General features: G+C 35.8%; 1 protein-coding gene across 4 annotated transcripts in view; it reads right to left on the bottom strand.

Annotated features, from left to right (window-relative positions):
- Positions 1 to 21,367, bottom strand: part of CSMD3 (CUB and Sushi multiple domains 3) — a 585,000-nt gene that overhangs the window by 18,814 nt on the left and 544,819 nt on the right. For all 4 annotated transcript variants that reach the window (XM_058018891.1, XM_058018902.1, XM_058018909.1 and 1 more), the window contains 5 exons: positions 20,245 to 20,421; positions 16,824 to 17,003; positions 12,971 to 13,144; positions 7,836 to 8,009; positions 7,502 to 7,575 (listed from right to left, as the gene is read on the bottom strand). In XM_058018891.1, the coding sequence (XP_057874874.1) occupies positions 7,502 to 7,575; positions 7,836 to 8,009; positions 12,971 to 13,144; positions 16,824 to 17,003; positions 20,245 to 20,421 (779 nt within the window). The remainder of the gene's footprint in view (positions 1 to 7,501; positions 7,576 to 7,835; positions 8,010 to 12,970; positions 13,145 to 16,823; positions 17,004 to 20,244; positions 20,422 to 21,367) is intronic.

The following is a 21,367-nucleotide window of genomic DNA, read 5'->3' as shown; positions in this document are numbered from 1 at the left end:
AATAACAGCTCTTCATACAACTTTGATAATAGAAACTGGAACACAAGTGCATTAAAATTTACAATAGCAATTCATCTGAGATTAGCTTTTAATTATTAGCCTTACTATGGGTATGTGTTGCATAAAAAAGAAAATAGAATTCTTACAGTTTCTTCACAAACATAAAATGGAATAACTTGTTCAGCATGTCCAGTCATGGTGAAATTGATGAAAATGCAAATAATTCTTAGTTTCCATCAAAAGCGAGGAAATTAGATTAGAAGTACATCATTCAGAGAGTATTGTATTACATAGTGTGAGTGCTTAACTAAAATATTAAGGTGCATAGATCATATCCACTGTTCTGCAGTGACCTGTATTAATATATTTATCAACTCATGTTTAAACAAGAAGTTGAAAACATTAAATTATCTGTGACAGCACATTTATAGTTCTGGTTTGAGTATGATTTTTTAATTATTTTGCCTAAATGCATAACACTTGATTCAGACTGATGCTCAAAGGTAAGATGTGGATTATTTCTTGATAGTTCATTACTGGGAAACAGCATTTCACTGCTACAAGTATTCATTTAAAACTTTATAGTACTATTCAATTTCAGCTCAAGTTTCTCATCAGAATGAAATTTAATAATAACCCATGAACTAGAGATAGTAGCTCATCAACACAGGATGTTATTTAAAATTCATCTCCCTTTATTTTGCTCTTTTCTGTGTTCACTGGACTATGTAATTACTTGTAAAAGATTTTGAAGGAAATACACTAAATCACTTGCATGATTAAGCTCAAAGTAGTAAAGTACTACAAGTTTTAGAAATTGCAACAAGTAGCTATAGAAGACTTTTTTTTTATTTCATGGTAAAGATCTTAGTTAAAACAATCACCATCAATATATTACTTTTAAAAAGTACTAGCCTTAAGAAAGATGTGTTCATATGTCCACATCAGTGGACAAGGGAAGCACTGCAGATATCATTTTTCTGGACTTCTGTAAAGACTTTCTCAAGAATCCCCCCAAACATCCTTCTCTCTAAATTGGACAAAGATTGATTAGATCAGTAGACTGTTAGATGGATAAGAAAGTGATGGGACCGTCACATCCAGAGGATAGTGGTCAATGTCTCAGAATCCCAGTGGACATCAATGACACATGGTGTCACTCAGGGCTCTGTATTGGAACCTGCGTTATTTACCAGATATTTAATATCTTCCTTAACAACACAGGTGAAGGGATTGAGTGCACCCGCAGCAAATTCACAAATTCACCAAGCTGAGTGGTGTGTGTGACACATCTGAAGGATGAGATCCATCCAGAGGGACTTGAAAAAGCTTGAGAAGTGGTCCATGAGAACATCCTGAGGTTTAGTAAGATCAAGTTCTAAGTGCTGCACTACACCTTATAGTAGGGGTGCACTAGGATATGAAGAGATCAAGAGCAGCCCTGCTGAGAAGGACTTGGAGGAGCTGGTGGCTGAGAGGCTGGACATGAGACAGCAATGTGCCCTTGCATCCCAAAAACCAGTTCAATCTAGGGAGGTACCAAAAGCAGCGTAGGGCAGCAGGTTGAGGGAAGTGATTTTGTCCTCTACTCTGTTCTGATGAGACCTCACCCAGAGTCCTGTGTCCCACTTTGAGTGTCTCAGCACAAAACCACACACTCGTTGGAGGAAATCCACAGGAGGGCCACCAGAATGTTCTGAGGGATTCTCCTCTGAGAAAAGGCTGAGAGAGATGTGGTTTTTTAGCCTGGAAAAAAGAAGGCTTCATTCTGACCTAATTGTGGCCTTCCAGTATCTGAAGGGAGCCTACAAGAAACCTTGAGAGGGACTGTTTACAGCCACGTGTAGTGACAGGACAAGAGAGAGCAGATTCAGGAAAGTGTAGGTTTAGACTAGATACTAGAAGGAAGTTCTTTGTTGTGAGGGTGGTGAGAGACTAGGACAAGTTGCTTGGAGAAATTGTTGATGCCTCATACCAGGCTGTGTTCAAAGCCAGGCTGGATGGGGCTCTAAGCAACCTGGTCTACTGGAAGGTGTCCCTGTCCATGGCAAGGGGGGGTCAAACTAAATTATCTTGAAGGTCCCTTTCACCCAAACCACGCCATGATTTTATGGTTTCACAAGAAACACAACCTTTATATATGTAAGCACCAAAGCAGCATCAAAAATGCAGCAGCTGCCCAAGGGATGAAGATGTTTAAGTGCTTCCATGCTGTTCAGGATTACAAATAAATGAAAATAATAAATTAACATGTAATAAATATCCTATAAAATATATAGGATATGTATAGTAATTATTAAACAAATAAAAGTAATTTTTAAAAGTTTCAAGGTTTACTTTGCAATATTCTTGCGTCAGAGGCACCAGATGGCGCTACAATACAGTATTCTATGCTGAAAAAATTCCTCCTGAGATGTTCACGCTTGTTTTAAGTTTGATTCTGTAGCTCAAGTAGAAGCATTAATACTCTGGACAACGGTGTTTTCATCAAATAAAAAAAAATAGTGCTTGATGTCTGTTCTACAGATGCCTATTCTATAGTGTCAATTATAGCTTGGATAGTCCCAAAATTAACATCATAATTAACTTTTCTTTTTCTGAATATTTGTTATTCTCTAACAAGAAAATCTGAGAAGAAAATTCATAAATCTGAGAAGAAAATGAATAAACATCAACCTCATCCCATTTATAAAGTACTCTGGATAATTTTTTCACCAAATAAGATGAAAATAATGTATAACAATTATCAAAATAATAAGTTATTATCCTTCATATTTCTTATATTTTTTGTAAGATTGTAAGATACTTCTAACTCTCATGAGTTACTCTACTGTCAAGTTTTTTCTTAGATTTCAGTCCACCAAAGAACATGAAAATACTCTAATAAATTTTTCGCCCCCAGTAATTTTTGCTGAAGAATTGAGAAGCTAAGGGAATGCCAGTTATTTATTTTCAGTAACTTTTAGCATCACATTTTAAGTGAATGAAAACATGCCTCTTTAAGTCTTCACTAAATCTGTAGTTTGGTAACCCACTAATACATTATTGCCCTTATAACAGGGTTTTGGGTTTGCAAGACTGCTGGGCAGAACCTTGACAGGCTTCCTTTGTCTGAAAGAGTTTTGAGCTGCCTGGAGCTTTGTGTTTGTTTCAGTTTTGTTTTGTTTTGTTTCTAAACTTGCTTTAGCTGTAAAATTTTAATTTCCTATGATCAGGTAGCTTTGATCAGGTTTTATGTGTCTTTGTACGGCACTACCACAGATTATATCCATAGGAGAAAAAAAAAGAATCTAATATGTGCAGAATGAGCTATTTCCCACTAATGTGATGCAGTACAGAGAAATATAGGCCTGGTACTGGAACAACAGCAAAGCCCTTGAGAAATGCAGACAGCAGGATACTCTGAGGATGGCTACAGTGTGACCATGATAAAAGATGCAACACAGTCTTAGCACTGGAGATCCTGTTGCTGTGAACAACTCACCCTTAAAAACATAGAGGCCTGGACAGGTTCAGGTTTCAGAGGTAAAAAAGAACAACTATTTTACATAGGTGAAAGGTACCTTATAGTATAGATTGAAATATATGTATATAATAATGAGCTGTAGTGTAAGTGGTGTAAAAGTGTGTTAGAAACAAAAAAAAAAAAAAAAAAAAAAAAAAAAAAAAAAAAAAATCATATTCGTGCCAGTGAAGCACTCCAGACTGTGACACTAACACACTGACAACAGAGACCTCAGGACAATGAGAAGCAGGAAAATACATGGTGTCTGATATGGCTTAAATTATATTTTCATTGATGCAGTGGTAGTGCCAACTGTGCTAATGGAGAGAGCTATATTGTGGTAGTAGAGCACTTCACTAGGAACTTCATCTTAGAATTTAATCAACACTGAAGTTTTTATAAGCATTACATTCACAGAAGGAGATTATTTGTAAGACTGCTCAACATCTGCAGATCAAGTTTCATATGGAATTTCATAAAATAGAACCCAAGAGCTAGCAGAGGGCTATCATTGTGTCCATTTTCCTTTTTAAATTAAGACTGCTCTTTGGCTCAGTTTAGGCCTCAATATAAGGGAAGATAGCTGAGTTTCTAAAAAACATGTTGGAAAAGTATGAGAAGTAGTAAATCTTATATATATGACTGACTGATCTAAGCAGTTCTAAACTGTTTCTTCAATTGAGTAGTACCTTGTGTTACAATAGCTTATGGTGAAAGTGCTATAAGCACTTTTCTGTTTCTAGCAATATAGCTGAAGAAGTATTTCAAACTCCACAGTTTCTTTCCAAGGAGTGATTTATTTTCCAGATTACAGATGAAGTCAGTATTCACTAAATTCTAAAGTTATTTTGTCTCCATTGTAACACACTGCTAAGGTAGATCTGTCAAATAAAAATGGCTCAGATGAAAGGTAAGCATCTTAGACATAGGTATTCATAACAATTAAAGCAGATGATGCTACTCATTTCCATGCCATGCCAGATATCCAAGTAGAACTAAACTGGTATTTTGATGTTATTTGAACACATAAGAAACTGCTTATGCCTGAAGAATTCAATCCTGAACAATAAAGTCCCTGCAGTATTCCGTTGCCTCATTTTCTACAAAGCTCTTTTTTAATAGTTGAAACATCATTCAAATCTGACTGGTGCTTTTGTTTGTGTAGGTTGTATGTTCCAGGAGGTCAGGTTTAGACACGCCTTTTAGTCAAGCCTAGAATTATCTTGTGTTTGCCTGAACTTTTAGTCCAATCAATGAGATAGGAAAACAGATAATCAAGAGTAGGGGAAAAAACAGGAACAAAGCAATGGTGCTGTGGAAGCTCATAACTTGACATCAACGTTGTGAAAAGCAAGTGTCAGTGAGTGATTTTTGTCAGATAAAAGAAGTAGTGCCATTTCATGAAAAGTACTTAAAACAGTATTCCACATATGAGAACTTGGATTCTAAGGATAAGGCTACAGATTGGTATTTTTTATGAGACAGAGAAATAAATTTAAACTTTGACAGTTAACTCAATTAAGTTACCCTACTAATATTAGTTTAAATATAAAGTATTTAAGAGAGTTAAAACAAAACAAACAAATCCCAAATAAAACAAAAAAAAACCCCCACATCTGTATTTTGGAACAATTTATAATTATTCTTTACCTTCCTGCTATGGATAGAAGAAAAAATCCCTATAATCCCATGCACACAGGAAGATAATTATAGCATAATATACATTAATTAACAATATTTTTGTGGTTTTAAGGAGTCATAACATTATACAATATATGATAATGTAAAATTTCTTTCTGGGATCTACAGACAATAACTTGTCTAGAACCAATCATTTTCACAATTGTTTCAACCCAATCAAGAGCTAAGTTCAGCTTCATCTGTGTGACTGATACTTCTACCCAGTTATGTATCAACTAAGCAATCATACTTAGAGTAACCAGAAGTTGCACATTTAGTTACTACATAAAATCAAATTCACTGTGTGAACATGAGAATAAGTTGCTAGCTGGGTAAGGAGACTACAGCACATGCACCTTAAATACTGGGAACTAACCTTATAATTGTTTACAATTTTTAATTTTTTTTCTTAGAATTTACAGAGATGTAAACTCTGCCAGAATTTACACTTATTATACGAATGATTTGTTAATTGACATTTCCTTGATATTTTTACAGTTCCATGCTAGCTAGGAGTGATATTTTACTCACAACTACAGCGCAAATGAGAGACTGCCTTACCATTTTCAATGAAAACTCACTAATATATGAAAATGTGATAATAAAATAATAAAAAATTATTAATAAATGATTTCTTTGATACATAGTTGAATAAAGAGTTGTCCCCTAGGTTAACATTGTATTATAACCAAACTAAGTTAGTCTAAGGTCTGCCCCTACGTATCCTATCTTGGCACAAAGAAGCACTTTCAGTTCCTAGAGAAAACTTAGACAATTTTATTATCACTCGCATATGATTGTGATGTAGCACAATCTGAAAACCCAAATATTGCTAAAAACCAAGCCAGAGGAGTACTGCATAAAGGTCACCAAGGATAAACCAAAGAAAAGGATAAACCAAAGAAATTTTTGACCATGAAACTTTCAAAAGTCTTTAGCAACAATTTGCTTTTAAAAACTAATTGAATTTTGTAAATTTGTTCAAATTTCACCCAGCCCTTTCTTGCATTTCCAGCAAACTGCAGTTTTTTATTCTCCTTGTACTAGACAGAGACTTCATACAGCTGTGGAGCTGCTAGGTACTCTTCTGTTCATCCCTCTTCATGTGCCTGGAGCTTTTAGCCCTGACATCAAACACAGATGTCACAGGATAGCTTGGGCTCTCTCTTTGTTCACAAGATTCCTAGCAAATTTTAAGGTACATTTTTGCATCTCTAAACCATTCACTCATGAAAACATCTCACAGGCATAAGTGTTTTGTATGAATCAGAAAATGAGCAGTTCAAAATAATTTTCAGTTTCTCAATTCTTTTTCCAACAGAAACATATGCAAGCACCATTTGCCACAACACAGCCTTGTATAAAATGTGGCAAACAGTCTCCATGAAGGCATCAGGCAGGGCAGAGAAAACAGGTCAAGGAAGGTGTTCCATCTCCTCTAGCCCCAGTGAGTCACAAGTGAGAGCTGGGGCCAGTGCTGGCTCATCAGTGCAAGAGAGACAAGGACAATACTATACTGGGTTCAGTGATAGGCCACAAAATTCATTAAGGGACTACAGCATCTGAAATACAAGGAGTAGCTAAAAGGCCTGGGGTTATCCAGCCTGAAAAAAACCCAAAAAAAACCAAAAAAAAAATCAAAACAAAAACCAAAACGAACAAACAAAAAAAACCCCACCAAAAACCACAAAAATAAGAAAAAACAACAACAAAAAAAAACAAACAAACAAAAAAAAAAACCAAACCAAACCCACAAAACAAAAAACCCCTGGGGGCAGGACAAGCAACAGAATTCAGTGGATCGCAGAATCAGTGGATCGCAGAGACACAATAAGAAGAAATAGCTATAAATTGAAATATATTAAATTCTCTTTAAAACTAAGAAAAAAGTGTTAATTTTCACTGTATGACTCTGTAATTCCTTTGTGGTTCCAAACAGATTTTCTCTCAGAAAAAAAGGCCTGGTTCTTATAGTATGTCTATACTAGCAGTTTGACACACAGTATACACACTTTTGAGGAGAAAAAAGCCTATTTAATAAATTGTAGGAAGCACTTCTATATTGGTAGGAGATATTGAAAGTCTTCAAAGTGAAATCAAGCAGAACTTGATCACAAGTTTTTCATGTAGTGCATTGCTGATAGGGACACAGGGTTAGTGTAATCCTACAGCTAGAAATAAGGAAACAGAGCAACACAGCAGCAAACATCTCTTACAGAAGCAGTCTCTAAACCCCTAATCAGATGTGTCTAGACTTTGAGGTAGTATAAAATATTGAAATATTTATGCAAGTCAATTTAAAAAAGTATACTCTACCTGATAGCCAAATGTGTTATTTTGTGACCCATGCCTTGGGACTCCTGGATTTTCACATGCTGTGCGAGTAGGTTCTAAAAAAGTTGCAATATATTAAAGACAAAACAAATTACAGTATTTTAATTAAATTCACAATTCTATGACAAAATTAAGCTTGCTCAGCCACATGCAATCATAAAGCCAATCAAAAAGACAAAAATAAAGTTATTTGATTCTTAGAGAGCATAGAATAACACCAAGATAATGTAAAATAATGGGAAAATTCTAGATTGACTTAGCAAGAAGAAGAATAATAAGCATGACAAGAAATTTCAATTCATGGACATAATCATACCTATGCATCGAGGAGAAGAACCACTCCATGTTCCATCTGCTTGGCAAATCCTGGTGTTAGAGCCAACCAAAATAAAAGGAGAGTTGCAGCTGAAAGAGACTTCTGACTGATAGATGAAGCTTTTGCCTTCTCTTTTCCCTTGAGCAGGTACTCCAGGGTCACCACAAAACTTTGCTGTGAAAAAATACATTATAGAAATGGAATGTGGCATTTATTAAAAAAAAATAACAGCTGAACTAAGTGAAGAAATTATGTATTTTTTTATTAAACACAGGTCAAAATTTTGTATTTTTAATTAAACACAGGTGAAATATGGAAGCTTTTAACAGGAATTCAGAGAGACTAGATATATAATATTTAGTCTGTTAGATTGTATTAGTTCTGATAGTTGTTCAAAATTACTATATAATGTGCTTGATCAGTACCTCACACTTAACATATCAATTTGACAACTTATTTCATTAAAGTACAAATAGTCACAATTCCTCCATGCCCCAAACCACATGTGTCTGGAAATCTTTAGAGAGCAATCAGAGTGTATCAAACTTCCATGTCAATCTTCCCTCCTCTCCTGCTTTCTTGTCACCTACCCAGTGCTCAACAATTTTGTATGATTAAAGGGTTCAGCAGATAGATTTTAGGAGTCATAAAGTCCTACTTCCTCATCCTTCACTGAAAGGCAAGATTTGGTATGTATGGAAATACAATACTTAAAGTTTGAACAGTTAACAATAATGAAACACCAAAAATACCCCATAATAAATAAACTTCTGTAGCAATTTAAAAGTCAGATACTAATAAACTGTAATTAGACAGGATAAATTTCACTCATAAAAATCTCTTCTTAAATTGATATTTTTTACCTTATTCCTATCACCTAAGGATTCCTTATGTCTATAGCATGTCATAATTGAGTAAATGCACTGTTAGCAAATTTACTGTCATTCTTCTGGTCCAGGAACTAAATGGACTGAAAACTTAAGATGCAGATTAAGGTCCTTCTCGAATTGGAGGGAAAAATGACCTACTCCCTGCACCATGACCACCTCTGTCAAATAAAAAGAATGGTGGTTTTCATAAATGAACCCCTCTGAGGGAATCAGAGGACCCCATATGCCAACCAGACCTTACTCATAGAGAAGCCTGCTGCCTCTCTGGAGCTGGGACATTACTAGTAAACTCTCTAGTCTGATTATTATTTGCTGCTCTTTATGCCCACAGCAGTGAGGTAGCAAAGAGAAGTCCAAGGCTAACCAAAAGATTTCAGGCTTTAGCACAATTGTTTGAAGGATCAGAAGGACATCTAGTGCTTTCTTCAATCCTTTCAGGCAGGCAGACCCAACTGATCAACAGATGGCTCTGAGGATAGTGTCATCAGAGGAGCTTTAGGGGTTTTGATCATATTATGGTCTATACAACATCAGATCAACTGCTATTCAATGGCAGTCAGAAGACTCTCTTCTCAGAGGAGGAAAATGTTTTATGTGCAGGAGTTAGAAGGGCTGACCAGTACAATTTCAAATTTCAAACTACACAGGAAGAGGGAAAGGGACAAAATCAGGTTGATCTGTGAAAAGCAATGGGAAGGCATGCCAGAGTTTTAGCATAAGTGAGATCCTTCAGTCTTCTCCTTGAGGACCTAGAAGCCTTGACTCAGCCCATGAAGTATGACATCCTTGGCACAAGCAAAAGCTGGTGGGATCAGGCCTGTGTCTGTGTGCCAGTATGGAGGGTTGCACACTCCTCAGGAGTGCTAGGCAGGGTAAGTGAGCTGGGGGATGAGGCAGGGGTGAGGGGTGTCAGAGCTTGCTGTTTGTTATGTGTCCCGGTTTAGGAATGGCACTTCGAAATTCAGGGCCTCCCCACTGTGATTCTCCAAAAGCACCCTGCTTTTCACTTTCACTCCTCTTGGTCTGTGTCAGGCTGGCATGGAGAATTACAGGGACAAAAAGCAGAGTTCATGGGTTCAGATAAGAACAATTTACTGGCAACAGCTATGAGATAAGAAAACAAACAGTAACAGCAACAATATTAATTACAAAAGTCTACAAAAGTGAGGCTGATTTTCTTGCAAAATATTGACTACAGAACCCAATCTGATCTGATCACAGTGTTTTTTTCTGAGTGGAAAGACCACCTTACTCCTCAGAAGCAGAAATCCCTTCCTCCACACCTGGCAATGATGAGAGATGTTATAGAACAACACCTGAGACTTAGCCCTGCCCCCTCCCAGCTACTGCCAAAATTTAACCCTGTCCTGGCCAAACCCAGGGTATTATGGCATGCTAAGAGCCTTTGGTTAGGATTAAGGGACACACAAACAAAGCAGATGTTGTTATGGGAGTCTACTATAGGACACAGTCAGGATGTTGACACTGGAAAACTACTCTTCAATTAACTAAGGGAGACCTCTAAATCAACTTATGTTGTCCTTTTGGGGGACTTCAACCTGCCAGATGCTACTGTGAATACCACAGAGCAGGTATAAACAGGTCCAGAAGAATCCTAAACACCTGGACTCAAAAGGTAGTGTGTTTGCTGCTGACACTAAATTGGGAGGACCTGTTGACTCACTTGAAGGCATCTGTGTCCTATGAAAAAACCCAGACAGACCAGAGAACTGGGCAATCACCAGCAATATGAAGTTTAACAAGAACACTGCACCTGGGATGGGACAACCCTGGATGTATATACAGAATAAGAAAACACTGCTGGACAGCAGCACTGAGAAAGAGACCTGGAGGTCCTGCTTGGTGGCTAGTTGAATATGAGCCAGCAGTGCCCTGGCAGCCAGGAGGACCAACCATGTCCCAGGGCTATCAGGGGCAGTATCGCCAGCTGGGAAAGGGAGGGAATAGTCCCACTCTGCTCTGCACTGGGGCAGCCTTGCCTTGAATGTTGTGTGAAGTTTTGGGTGACACAATGTAAGGATGTAAAGCTATTAGAGAGTAGGCAAATGAGGGCAGCAAAGGCAGTGAAGGGCCTTGAGAGGAAGTCACATGAGGAGAGTCTGAGGTCACTTGATTTGTTCAGGCTAGAGGAGGAGACTGTGGCAACACCTCATTGAGATCTTCAGCTTCTTCACGAGACATAGCAAAATGACAGGCACTGATCTCTTCTGTGAGGTAACCAGTGACAAGATCCATGGGAATGATATGAAGGTCAGGGAGGTTTGGGTTGTATATCAAGAAAAGGTTGTCCCCCAGAGCATGGTTGGACACTGGAACAGGCTCAGGGATGTGGTCACGGCAACCAGGCCTCACAGGTCTTGAGAAATCTTTGGTCAGTGCTCTCAGGTACATGGGTACAACTCTTTGGGTTGTTCTGTGCTGGCCCAGCAGCTGGACTTCATGGGTCTCTTCCAATTCATTATATTCTGTGATAATTCTATGATTTGAAGTTATATCCGCAGTTAGGAATTTTTTGGCAGACGTCTACATTTTTCCCATCCATTGCCAAACTTATAAAACCAGCAATACTGAAATTACTGCATGAGTAATTAAGCAAACAAATTTACTGGGTCATAGATGACAAACACTCAACCAAGGACATGGTCATATTCCATTCTGAATAATTATTCTATGTCATAACTGTACCTTGCACATCTTCAGCTACAGGCTCTATGGAACTAAGCTAGGAAATAATTTTCTGATGTCAGGAACTGCTTATTGAGAATGACTTTCACCAGCTCCCCTTCATTTCTGCCAGATGGCAACTAGCTTAAGCTCTTCGACAAGCACTGGCTGCCAGTTGTTTTCTCTTGCAGGCCAATGGACAACCATTGCACATCAACAACATTCAGTTAACGTAATCTGCATGAAATAGCCTTTAATTCCCAGGCAGCTGCATTCTGTGCTAAATATACCTTTAACAAGTTTAAAGGTAGAGCCCAATTTCCAGAGTATACTGCAATATTGAGTATTCCAACTTTAAAAATCATAAATAGCTTGTGGTATTCAAAAATTAATGAAGGACACCATTTTTCAATCAAGGACAAATAATGAAAATAAATTTTCATAGTCTCTCATATTCACAGTATAGTGGACTCTATAAGAGCTCTACATAGAGAATTTAAGCAACAAATAGTGGTCTTGCTCTTTTTCTTCCAGAAAAATATGGCTTTCATTGTGCTCCATCTCTGGCACACAGAGTTTCAGCAGCAGTCAGAAACTGATGATATGAGAATTTAATTGGAAAAAAAGGAAAAGAAAAGATGGTCTATATATACTTTCATGGTACTGGGATATAGCCAAAATAGAGGAAATTTTTGACAGGGAGAGATGACAAATAATAAAAAAAATAGTAAAAGAAAACAGAAGTGCATTTTGCAACATTTAGCAAGCTACCTGGCAAGCACAGCTACTTGGCAAGTTCAAATTAAATTTCAGAGACTGTAAAACCATGAATAAGATATGATCCTCTTCCAGTTAGACTCCTTTTTGAAGACTATTATAGAGTAGTATAATTATTCTGCAAATAACTACAAAACCTCCTTCTTCAGTGCAATCAATTGGATATCTCTCAGAAAAATCACAATCACTTTTAATGAATAGGATTGGATACTGTAATGAAATTTTTAGCAATACAAGAATCCATCACTGTTATTTATAACTTTCAGATTAATAAAATTAACTGCATAAAATATAAAAAATAGATAATTGTCACAGAATTACCCAGGACCTAGTCAACATGACAGCCAAAAAAATTTCTCTGTGACATCACAGGAAGTTTAGGATGAGTATGAGGAAATAAAAGGGATTATAATGAAAGTTACCTTATCACATATGTAGCTGGATCTGAAAACAAGACAGAACCTTTGAATTTTGAATTGCCTTGGATTATGTTGTACACATTGCCTGTATTATCTTTTTTTTGCGTCTATGTCTAAAGACTCATATATGCTCACATAGGGTTTACAGATATTCCCATGACCTTCTCAATCTACTAGGAACATTAAAATTTTGGAAAATTTTAGAAATTTTTGGAAGGATTGTAATTATCCCAGGTCTGAAATTATTGAGCCATTGGGAGAGGGAAGGAGGGAGGGAGGGAGGGAAGGAGGAAAAAAAAGTGAAAACTTAAAAGAGGAGAAAACCATAACACAGCAAAATACAGACAATTATGTGAATACATACGTAAGCACTGAGGTACTTCACCACTCCATGTTCCATTCCCAACACAAGTCAAAACAGCAGGAAAAGAGAGTTCATATCCTGGAGAGCAGACATAGCTAATGCTAAATCCCCAGTCCAGGTTTGTTCCTTCCAACCTTCCATTAGAGATCTGCGGAGGAGTTGGGCAGGTAACAGCTGCAATAATATTCAAAATAATTAGGGCCAGCTGCTGTAAATATCCCCAGTGTACACAATTACCAGAAGAACCATATGGGCTAATTTCACCTTTTTTTTTAGAGGACAATACAGTCAGGGCATACTATCTTTCTCACTGCATTCTGGCCACATTTCCTGAAGTTAGTACGTCTGGTTTCCTTCATTTAGGAGGCAGCAGATGATTGATGAAGTGTCTTAAATATACCAGGATATTGCATCAAACCAAATAGGAAGACTACCTAAAAATCTGTATGGAAACTATAACGTGTACAATATTTAAGATATGTCTGGTAATCTACTACAATTTTTTTTTTCTCTGTTAAAACTACATAGAGTACAACCATATTTTGTTAGTGTGGCAATAATAAAATATGTTCTTCCTGTTGGCCATCTTAGGCATTTTCTATATTTAATGTGTAGGGATGAAATTCCAGGATAACTGTTCCAAAATATTACTTGAAAGCCTGTTTCTAAGTAGCACAGTTTGGTTACTATTTGCTTTGTGAGTAGTTCATCACCGAAAAGCATCTAGTTGCTAGCAATAGACAGAAAATGTAAAGATTTGCAATTCCTTGAACCTCTTAGTATTGCTACCTCTAAGAAGGCCAACAAGAAGTATTTCAGTATATTTTGTAATTGCTGGGCCTCCTAGGAAAAAATAGAAACATCTTGTACTTGGTTGTAGGCCAGAGGACTGAAAAGCAGTACAGGAAGGCAGTAGAAATAAAGAGATACAACTGTTGTGATGAAGATAAATGTGTTATTCACTGGATAGTGGTATAGTAACAGACAATTTCTAATTGGAAGTTTAAGGGAAAAAGTATTAAGGACATTAAATGAAAGAAAACCTGAACTAAAAAAGGGAAAGGATGAAATTTAGACCAAGTTGATAGAATGAATGAGGTAGATGAAAGGGCAAACTGTGCTAGCAAAAGAGAAAGAAAGCAAAAAAATCTCATACAATTTAATCTGGTAAAGCCAGTTGGGATAAATGAGAAGATGTGGTGATTAAAAATCAAGCAGAGAACACACAGGTCACAACAATGGAGGAAGTTAAATGCTGCACCCATAATCTTTAAACTAATGTTTAGAAGAGTTGTCATCTTGCAGGCTTAAAAGAATTCAGAGTTACTAGGTGATGAATAATATGTATTTGAATGCAACCTGCAGAGGGTTCACTAGGTACCATTTCTACATTTTTATTGTTCTCTTCAGCGAGAGAATCTCAGTTATGTAGACCATAAAAACACTTTACAGCAGCATTCATGGCTGTTTGAGAATACTGGTATCAAATAATCTTTACCAGCCAGTAAATCAAATCTAGATTTTGGGACCTTAGTTTTGTCCCAGAAAAGGACATGATAGCTTTTGCCACACTTCTATGATGCTTTAAAAAAAACGAATTCAAAATAAGTGCTCTAAGCAGCAGAATTCTGTCTTCATTCTCCAAGAGCTTCATGAATAGTCCTTTTAAAAGGGATTGTATATTTTAAATTCTGAGCTGACTAATAAGGGAGGAAATATTGGTGATTACTTGGGAAAGGAGAGAAGAAGTAGAAGAAAATAGATGTAACATCAGAATTTTAGGATGAGAAAAGGAAAACAAAACAATACCTAGCAGCAAGCCAGAATGTTTCTCTATTTTGGTCAGAGACTTAGACATAAATATGTACCACGACATTCTCAGTTTAAGAACTACAAGTGTATTACAAATGCAAGTCAGCAAAAAAGACAATGTTAGAATATTTGAATATCTAGCTGCAGATGAACATGAATCCTTTTCCAACTTGGCATAGCAGAGCAGTATTTATATCTTCCCTTTCAATGGCACAGTGACAATTATGCATGTATTTTCTGCCCGGTTCATTTTTCAATTATTTTAACTAAATAGTACCAAAGGACCCTGGCACTTCATTCTGACAGTAAAAACTAATTGTTATACATTTAACACTACTGCATATTATATATTATTTTAATTACACTATTAACTTGCCTAGTGTACTTACACAAACTAATGTAAAGTAGAATGAAATTCTGCGAAGACTAGAGATTCTTCATACGGTTATTAATTAGCATTTATACAAGATTTAAATATGTATGATCCAAAACCAGAAAGACTCAAAAACTCAAAGTTAAAATTGATAGTAAAATTCTTTCTTTGTATCATTCTGCTTGAGTCAAATCAGAATTAGATCTCCTGGTCCCAGTTAGGTGTCCTGTAGACCATAAGAATTAGAGGTGAGAGACTTTATAAAAAATATTTGCTCTATCTTATGATCTTCTAGCTGTTGGCTGACAGCCACTCTTGGAGACAGACAGACTCTTGGTCAATATGACCACTATGTCCAATCTTCAGTTCTTAAAATAATTTTTTAATTGAAACTGAGGCTATCCATAAGCACAATGCCAATATGAAAATAAGAGTGAAATGTCTTGATGATTTCAGTGTTTGACATCTTTAAGAATGTGTCAGGAAAATAACTTAAAAATTGATACTGTGAAAAGTGAATTAGAGTTAAACTGGACTTGGTAAGATACTGGGAAAACTGTGTTCAGGAAGAATAGTAATTGCAACAATGGTAGAGCTTTGAAATTAATTTAATCTAGTTTGACAAATGCATTTATGGGAGGAAAATGAGCACTGCTTAGCAGGTGTGTTACTTTGCTTCCTTAAAATGAAACAGAAGGAAGATGGATAACAAAAATTAAGTACAAAGGTAGCTAACTAAGTTTTGAAAGAATAGAGATCAGATGTAGCTAGTGTGAACCCAGAAAGAATACTCCAAATGGTAATACTGCTTTTCTACAAATGTAGTATCAGAGAGACAGAAAAATTACTCTAGAGAGAACTTGTTTGAGCATTGAGAAAGTGAGTTTCTCAGAGAAAATATTTTTGATGACACAGACAAGTTTGTCTGTCAGTTATGTTCAGATTTTTTGCTGTTAAAATTTTAACAGGGTTAAATTTTAACATGAAAAACCCCAAAACCAACTACAACAAAAAAAAAACCCCAACAAAATCAAACAAAAAAACCCCATTAAATCAGGCATGCAATTTGAAGAAGATGAAGGAATATTTTGACATTAAGCCCTTCAACTTCCACAGTAGAGAAAATAACATGAAACAGAAAAATCTTTATTGGGAAATTTTTAAGAATGATGCAGCAAGGTGATGCTTAAAGGCACCCATCTAATAAAGGAAAGATCAGGGGAAAAATTTTAGTATTATATATAATAGATAGAGCAATTCAGGTGAATTTGCCTTTGACAAAGTTCAGTTTGTATATATTTAGATCTTTTCCAGAGGCGTCTTTTACATGTTTGAGTGTTCTGTTTGTAAAAGCAAAGACATATATATGGTCACTTTCTTATGACAGGCTAACTGCAATTAATAAATCTAAACCATCGAGCAAAGTACTAAAGTATTCTGCAGAACTATAAAAAACTGTTCAATATATTGTGCTTGTAGGAATATAAAAGGGATAAGAAGTAAAAGATGAAGTCATTGTTTCTGCAGCTAAATAAATCAATTCAATATATTCATACTAAAAGTAAGTTTTGATTTCTTTGGAAATACACAATAAATTAATAATTTGAAATAAGCAGTTTAGGTAAATATCATAGAAGAAATAGCTGACAAGCAAAATAAATGTTGTACCTTTGCATGTTGGGATTGCTCCACTCCACGTGCCATTGCTAGTACAAGTGCGAATTAAGGAACTATTTGCTTCCATTGTATAACCAGGTTGGCACATGTAAGTAACATTTTGTCCAACAACATAATCATCACCATATCTCATGCCATTGGCTGGGACTCCTGGATCTCCACAACTGATAACTGCAGGAAATAGTTGAGGAACATATTTTAAAATCCAAGTGAGATTTACCTATATGTGAGGGAAAAAAACCCACTACAAAACTAGGCATTGACTGGGGAAAAAAAAAAGGAGAAAAAAGTAACATTAATCTTATCTCCACCAAGAGAAGATAAACATATGCCATCCTAATTAGCTGTCAAACATATATGGAGCTATATAACAGCTATATTTGGAGAACATAAATACTTTACTTTAACAGTAGTAGTAAAGGACTGTAAAATTTGTATTGACAAAATTTCAAGATTACAAAAAAAAAAAAAAAGAAAGAAATAATACTTATGCCACTATCACCCTTGGATATGCTAAAATTTTCATGTCAATTCAGTTTCATGATTAAAAAAGGAGATGCCTATTACTTACTTTACTTTTCTATGATATCCTGAAAGGAAACAAAATCTGCAAAATTTAAAATATATGCCTGCAAAAACCTCCCACTTTATAAATGCTCACATATTTGCTATGTACATAAACAGGTGAGAATATTCAGGTGATCTCCAAACATGGTCTATGACTTACATAAAAATTAGGTCTATAGCACTCTAATGTGTGGGAGTGATTGTAAAACCTTTTATGACTTGTTGTGTCAGAAGGTAATTTCCTAATGAAATAAAATACTCATAAGGAGTTAATAAAAAGTTTTACATCATTGTAATCTAAGAATAGTTTTAAAACAGGTAAGTTTCCCTCAGATTTGGTGAACTGGATCTATCAGTTTCTGGGACAGTCTTTAGAGAGTGGAGACAGTCTCTAGTGTTCACAGGAAATATAGTATTCCATGTGTTTTATCGTTTATTTTATAGTAAACATAAAAATCACCCTACAGCATTGCTATTTCTTCTGGGAAAGTGTGAGAAGCAGTTTTCTGAGCAGAGTACACATCCTGGCCACTTCTAGCTCAATGCCAAAGCATGGCTGATGTGAATATCACTCTTCCTGGATCTGGATCTCCAAAATCACAAAAAATCATGACTACATATTTGTGGTGTAGCTCCCTTGACCTAATAACTTGGGACCTGAGAATCAAGGATATATATATAATACACCTTCTCTACAGTTTACCATGATCTGACAGAGCAGATACTAATTACACAGCATATAGCAAATCATAAAATGTCCCATGTGATCACTGTATGTACATAGAAGAGACTAGAAAACATACCACAGGGTTATCTGAATTACTGCAAAGGTAGCTAATGTACTGATAAAGAAAACAGGTAGCTAAGATACTGATAAAGAAAACTGGAGATCAATCTATTTTAGCTTACCTAGTAACACAGTAATTTCAATTTTTCAAAAAACTAAAAAGCCATAGATTTTTCTTGGTCATTTTTCAAATAACATAGAACTGGGAAAGAGAACTGTTTCTGTTATTAACACATGTACTTTCAAATACTCTGAAACTTTCTTTATTTGAAACATTCCATTTATTATTCTTAATGTGCAAATTTTACTAAAATAATCCACAAAATTTTTAAAGATATACTATTGTTTTGACTGAATTAAAATATAAAGCTAATGGCGCTATCCTTTTTCCTCTAATCTTTGGTTCATTTCAGTTGGACCACCTTCACTCAAGTCACTGTTTTAAGGAAAAACATCTTAAATTGTTGCAGTGATGCTGGCCAGAAGAGCATTTCCTGTTGAGAGCCAGTGAATCCCAGTGGGTGGAGGCGGGAAGCCCCAGGCCTGTGCTGCCCAGCCAGGGTGGCATTCAGGGCTGTGCTGTGCCCACAGCTCTCCTGCCTGGGCACAGCCCCAGCCAGCTCCCAGCACTGACCCGCTGCAGGCACCCAACTCAGTGATTGCACCTTGCTGACTACACGGCCTTGCTTTTTATTGAGCACTGCAACAAGAAGCTCTCATGAGAATTTTGTTTCTGTTTGGCTGCAGATATGGTAGTGTTGTTTCTTTCTAAGAAAATCCTACAATAGTTTGCTATGGTCTAGGTCTGCATGAAGTTGCACTAGGGTCAGTCCTGTTTGATGGTATGCTGCCCAGGGCTCCCAGCCTGTAAAGGAGTATAAAATTATTTAGGCTATTCTCTTCCTACAGTGTCAGCTCTAAACCCCCTAAATTGTGATAACACCTTGACTAAATAAAAGTAGCATACCCTTAATCTCACTGTCTTGGTTTTACTATGATACTTCCTCTGTCAACATATTTTAAGTTAAAATCTCACGTTTCTACCTGAGTAATGTGTCCTGAGAAGATTGTTTGGCACGTATTTCAGTAAAATGCTATTCTAAAATACAAGAAAACATATAGATGACGTTGACGTCACAAGCCACCATTATCTTTGGTACAATTAATCTGGCTCTCATTTTAATTTTTAAAATAATAAATAAACAAAAATACTGGGCTCTCTCTCAGGCTTTATGACTGCAAAAATTCATTTAAGATGGAATTAACAAGAAGTTTTATGATCTAGCTTTTGGCTTCTATTTGAGTTTTTCTAAGTGTGTTCAAAATTTAAAAAACAGTTTGCTATACCTCTGATGAGGACATGTTTCTTGAAAATGATGGGCAGTCTCATGCATCACATAAATGTAAAATTTTCATAATTTCTACTAAAAGATGAACTAGGACATGTAATAAAGAAGGAACAGATGGGCTTGAAAATAAAGTGTTGCAAAGTGCTCATTATAAATGTTAGAGATGCTGTAATAGCTTCTGTTAGTTGGGTAGCCAAAGGAGTTTTAAGGTTAATGAAGAGGCCAAACAGAAGACGGTATGTCAAAATGGGACAACAGTTTAAGCCGTGGAGTCACTATGAAAAGAATCCTCAAGTGTTCATTGCAAGGTTTTTATTTTCTACTCTCTGGAAGAACAGAATATTGTACTGCTAATTTTTCAAGCTGAAGTAAAGCAATTAAAATAAAAAATGTCTGGATATGGCATATCACAAAATATAAATAAGATTGAACATATATACTGGTAAAGAATTAAAGAAGCTAGATTATGTAACCATACAACTCTCTTAAACTGAAACAGCAGTCTACACATTTTACTATACTCTGCCTTTAAAAAACCATATTCTTCATATTTGCATAGCATTATATTTTTATTTAGCATACAAAATTATGTAGGAAGTAATGCAAGAAAAAGCTGAAAATTTATTGGCATGAGACTTCCATATTTTACTTTATTTATTACTTTCAGAGGAGAGGAAAAACAAAATTAGTCTTTAGAAATGTGTCTTACTTGTGCAGTTTGGCAAGGATCCAGACCACGTTCCATTGGCTGTGCATTGTCTTACAGATGATCCAGAAAGTATGTATCCTTCCAAGCATGAATAAATTACTGAATTAGAGAATGTAGTCCCATCAATACGAAGTACTTTTCCATTAGCAGTTGTTCCTGGATTACCACACTGCACAGCTATAAAGGAAAATGTGGAATATTTTCAAAATGTAGTAAAGATGATTTCTGAAATGGGAAAAAATGGAGCAGGAACAATCCTTCTTCCAGCAGTGCTGCTTGGTAGAAATCCATTCTGTTGTCCTTAAAAATGTAAGTTTCACCATCTACTGATAAGGCACATTGTACAGTAAAAAACTGTGTGCATGAATTACTATTTTTTCCCTTGGGTTTGTAGAGAAACAAAACGTACAAATTTAGCTTTATAATCTGCATTAGTGAAAAGATAGCTCAGCTGCAAAGAAAACCCCTTCCAATTATAAAAAAAATCTGATTGACAATTATATTTGTAGATTTAATTTGAATCATGTGTTTCTAGCATAAACGAAATATAATCTTTCTAATTCAAAGCATTGAATGGAGTCAACATCACAGGGAGGTGGGATCCTTCGGTATCCCAGTTTGTTAATGTTCAGTTTGGGAATTTGAATGTGTCCTTCTTATGTGATTACATATATGTACATTTAGTCTATATGACCTAAACTAGAACAATATACCTGTGCATGCACTACCAACAGCTGCATTTATCTGTGAACTATATTTATCATTTCAAGAAAGAAATATCATCAAAACCATCTTAAAATGTATAAGAGCTGATTTATTTCTGTAATAGATAAGGTCAAAATAGCAGATGGTAGAGTTGGGCAAAGCATATCCCTTTCAATACTAGCAAAATATATATATATACACATACACACAAATATATATATTATAGTTTCAATGTAGTGTAAATTTGATAATCATTCAGCAGAAAGGATATTACAAGACCAGTTTATGAAACAAGTTTTTAAAACTAAATTACTTGTTCATACAGTTAACACAGTCAACAGTGATAAAGTAGAAATTAAGAGTACACGTTCTCAAATTATTTCCTTCTTTTCAAGACACTTTGTTTTGCAAAAGAATC

This window comes from Melospiza georgiana, chromosome 1 (genome assembly GCF_028018845.1).
Source record: "Melospiza georgiana isolate bMelGeo1 chromosome 1, bMelGeo1.pri, whole genome shotgun sequence".
NCBI lineage: Eukaryota > Metazoa > Chordata > Aves > Passeriformes > Passerellidae > Melospiza > Melospiza georgiana.
Note: the sequence above shows the minus strand (reverse complement) of the source record. Positions and strands in the feature narration are given on the sequence as shown.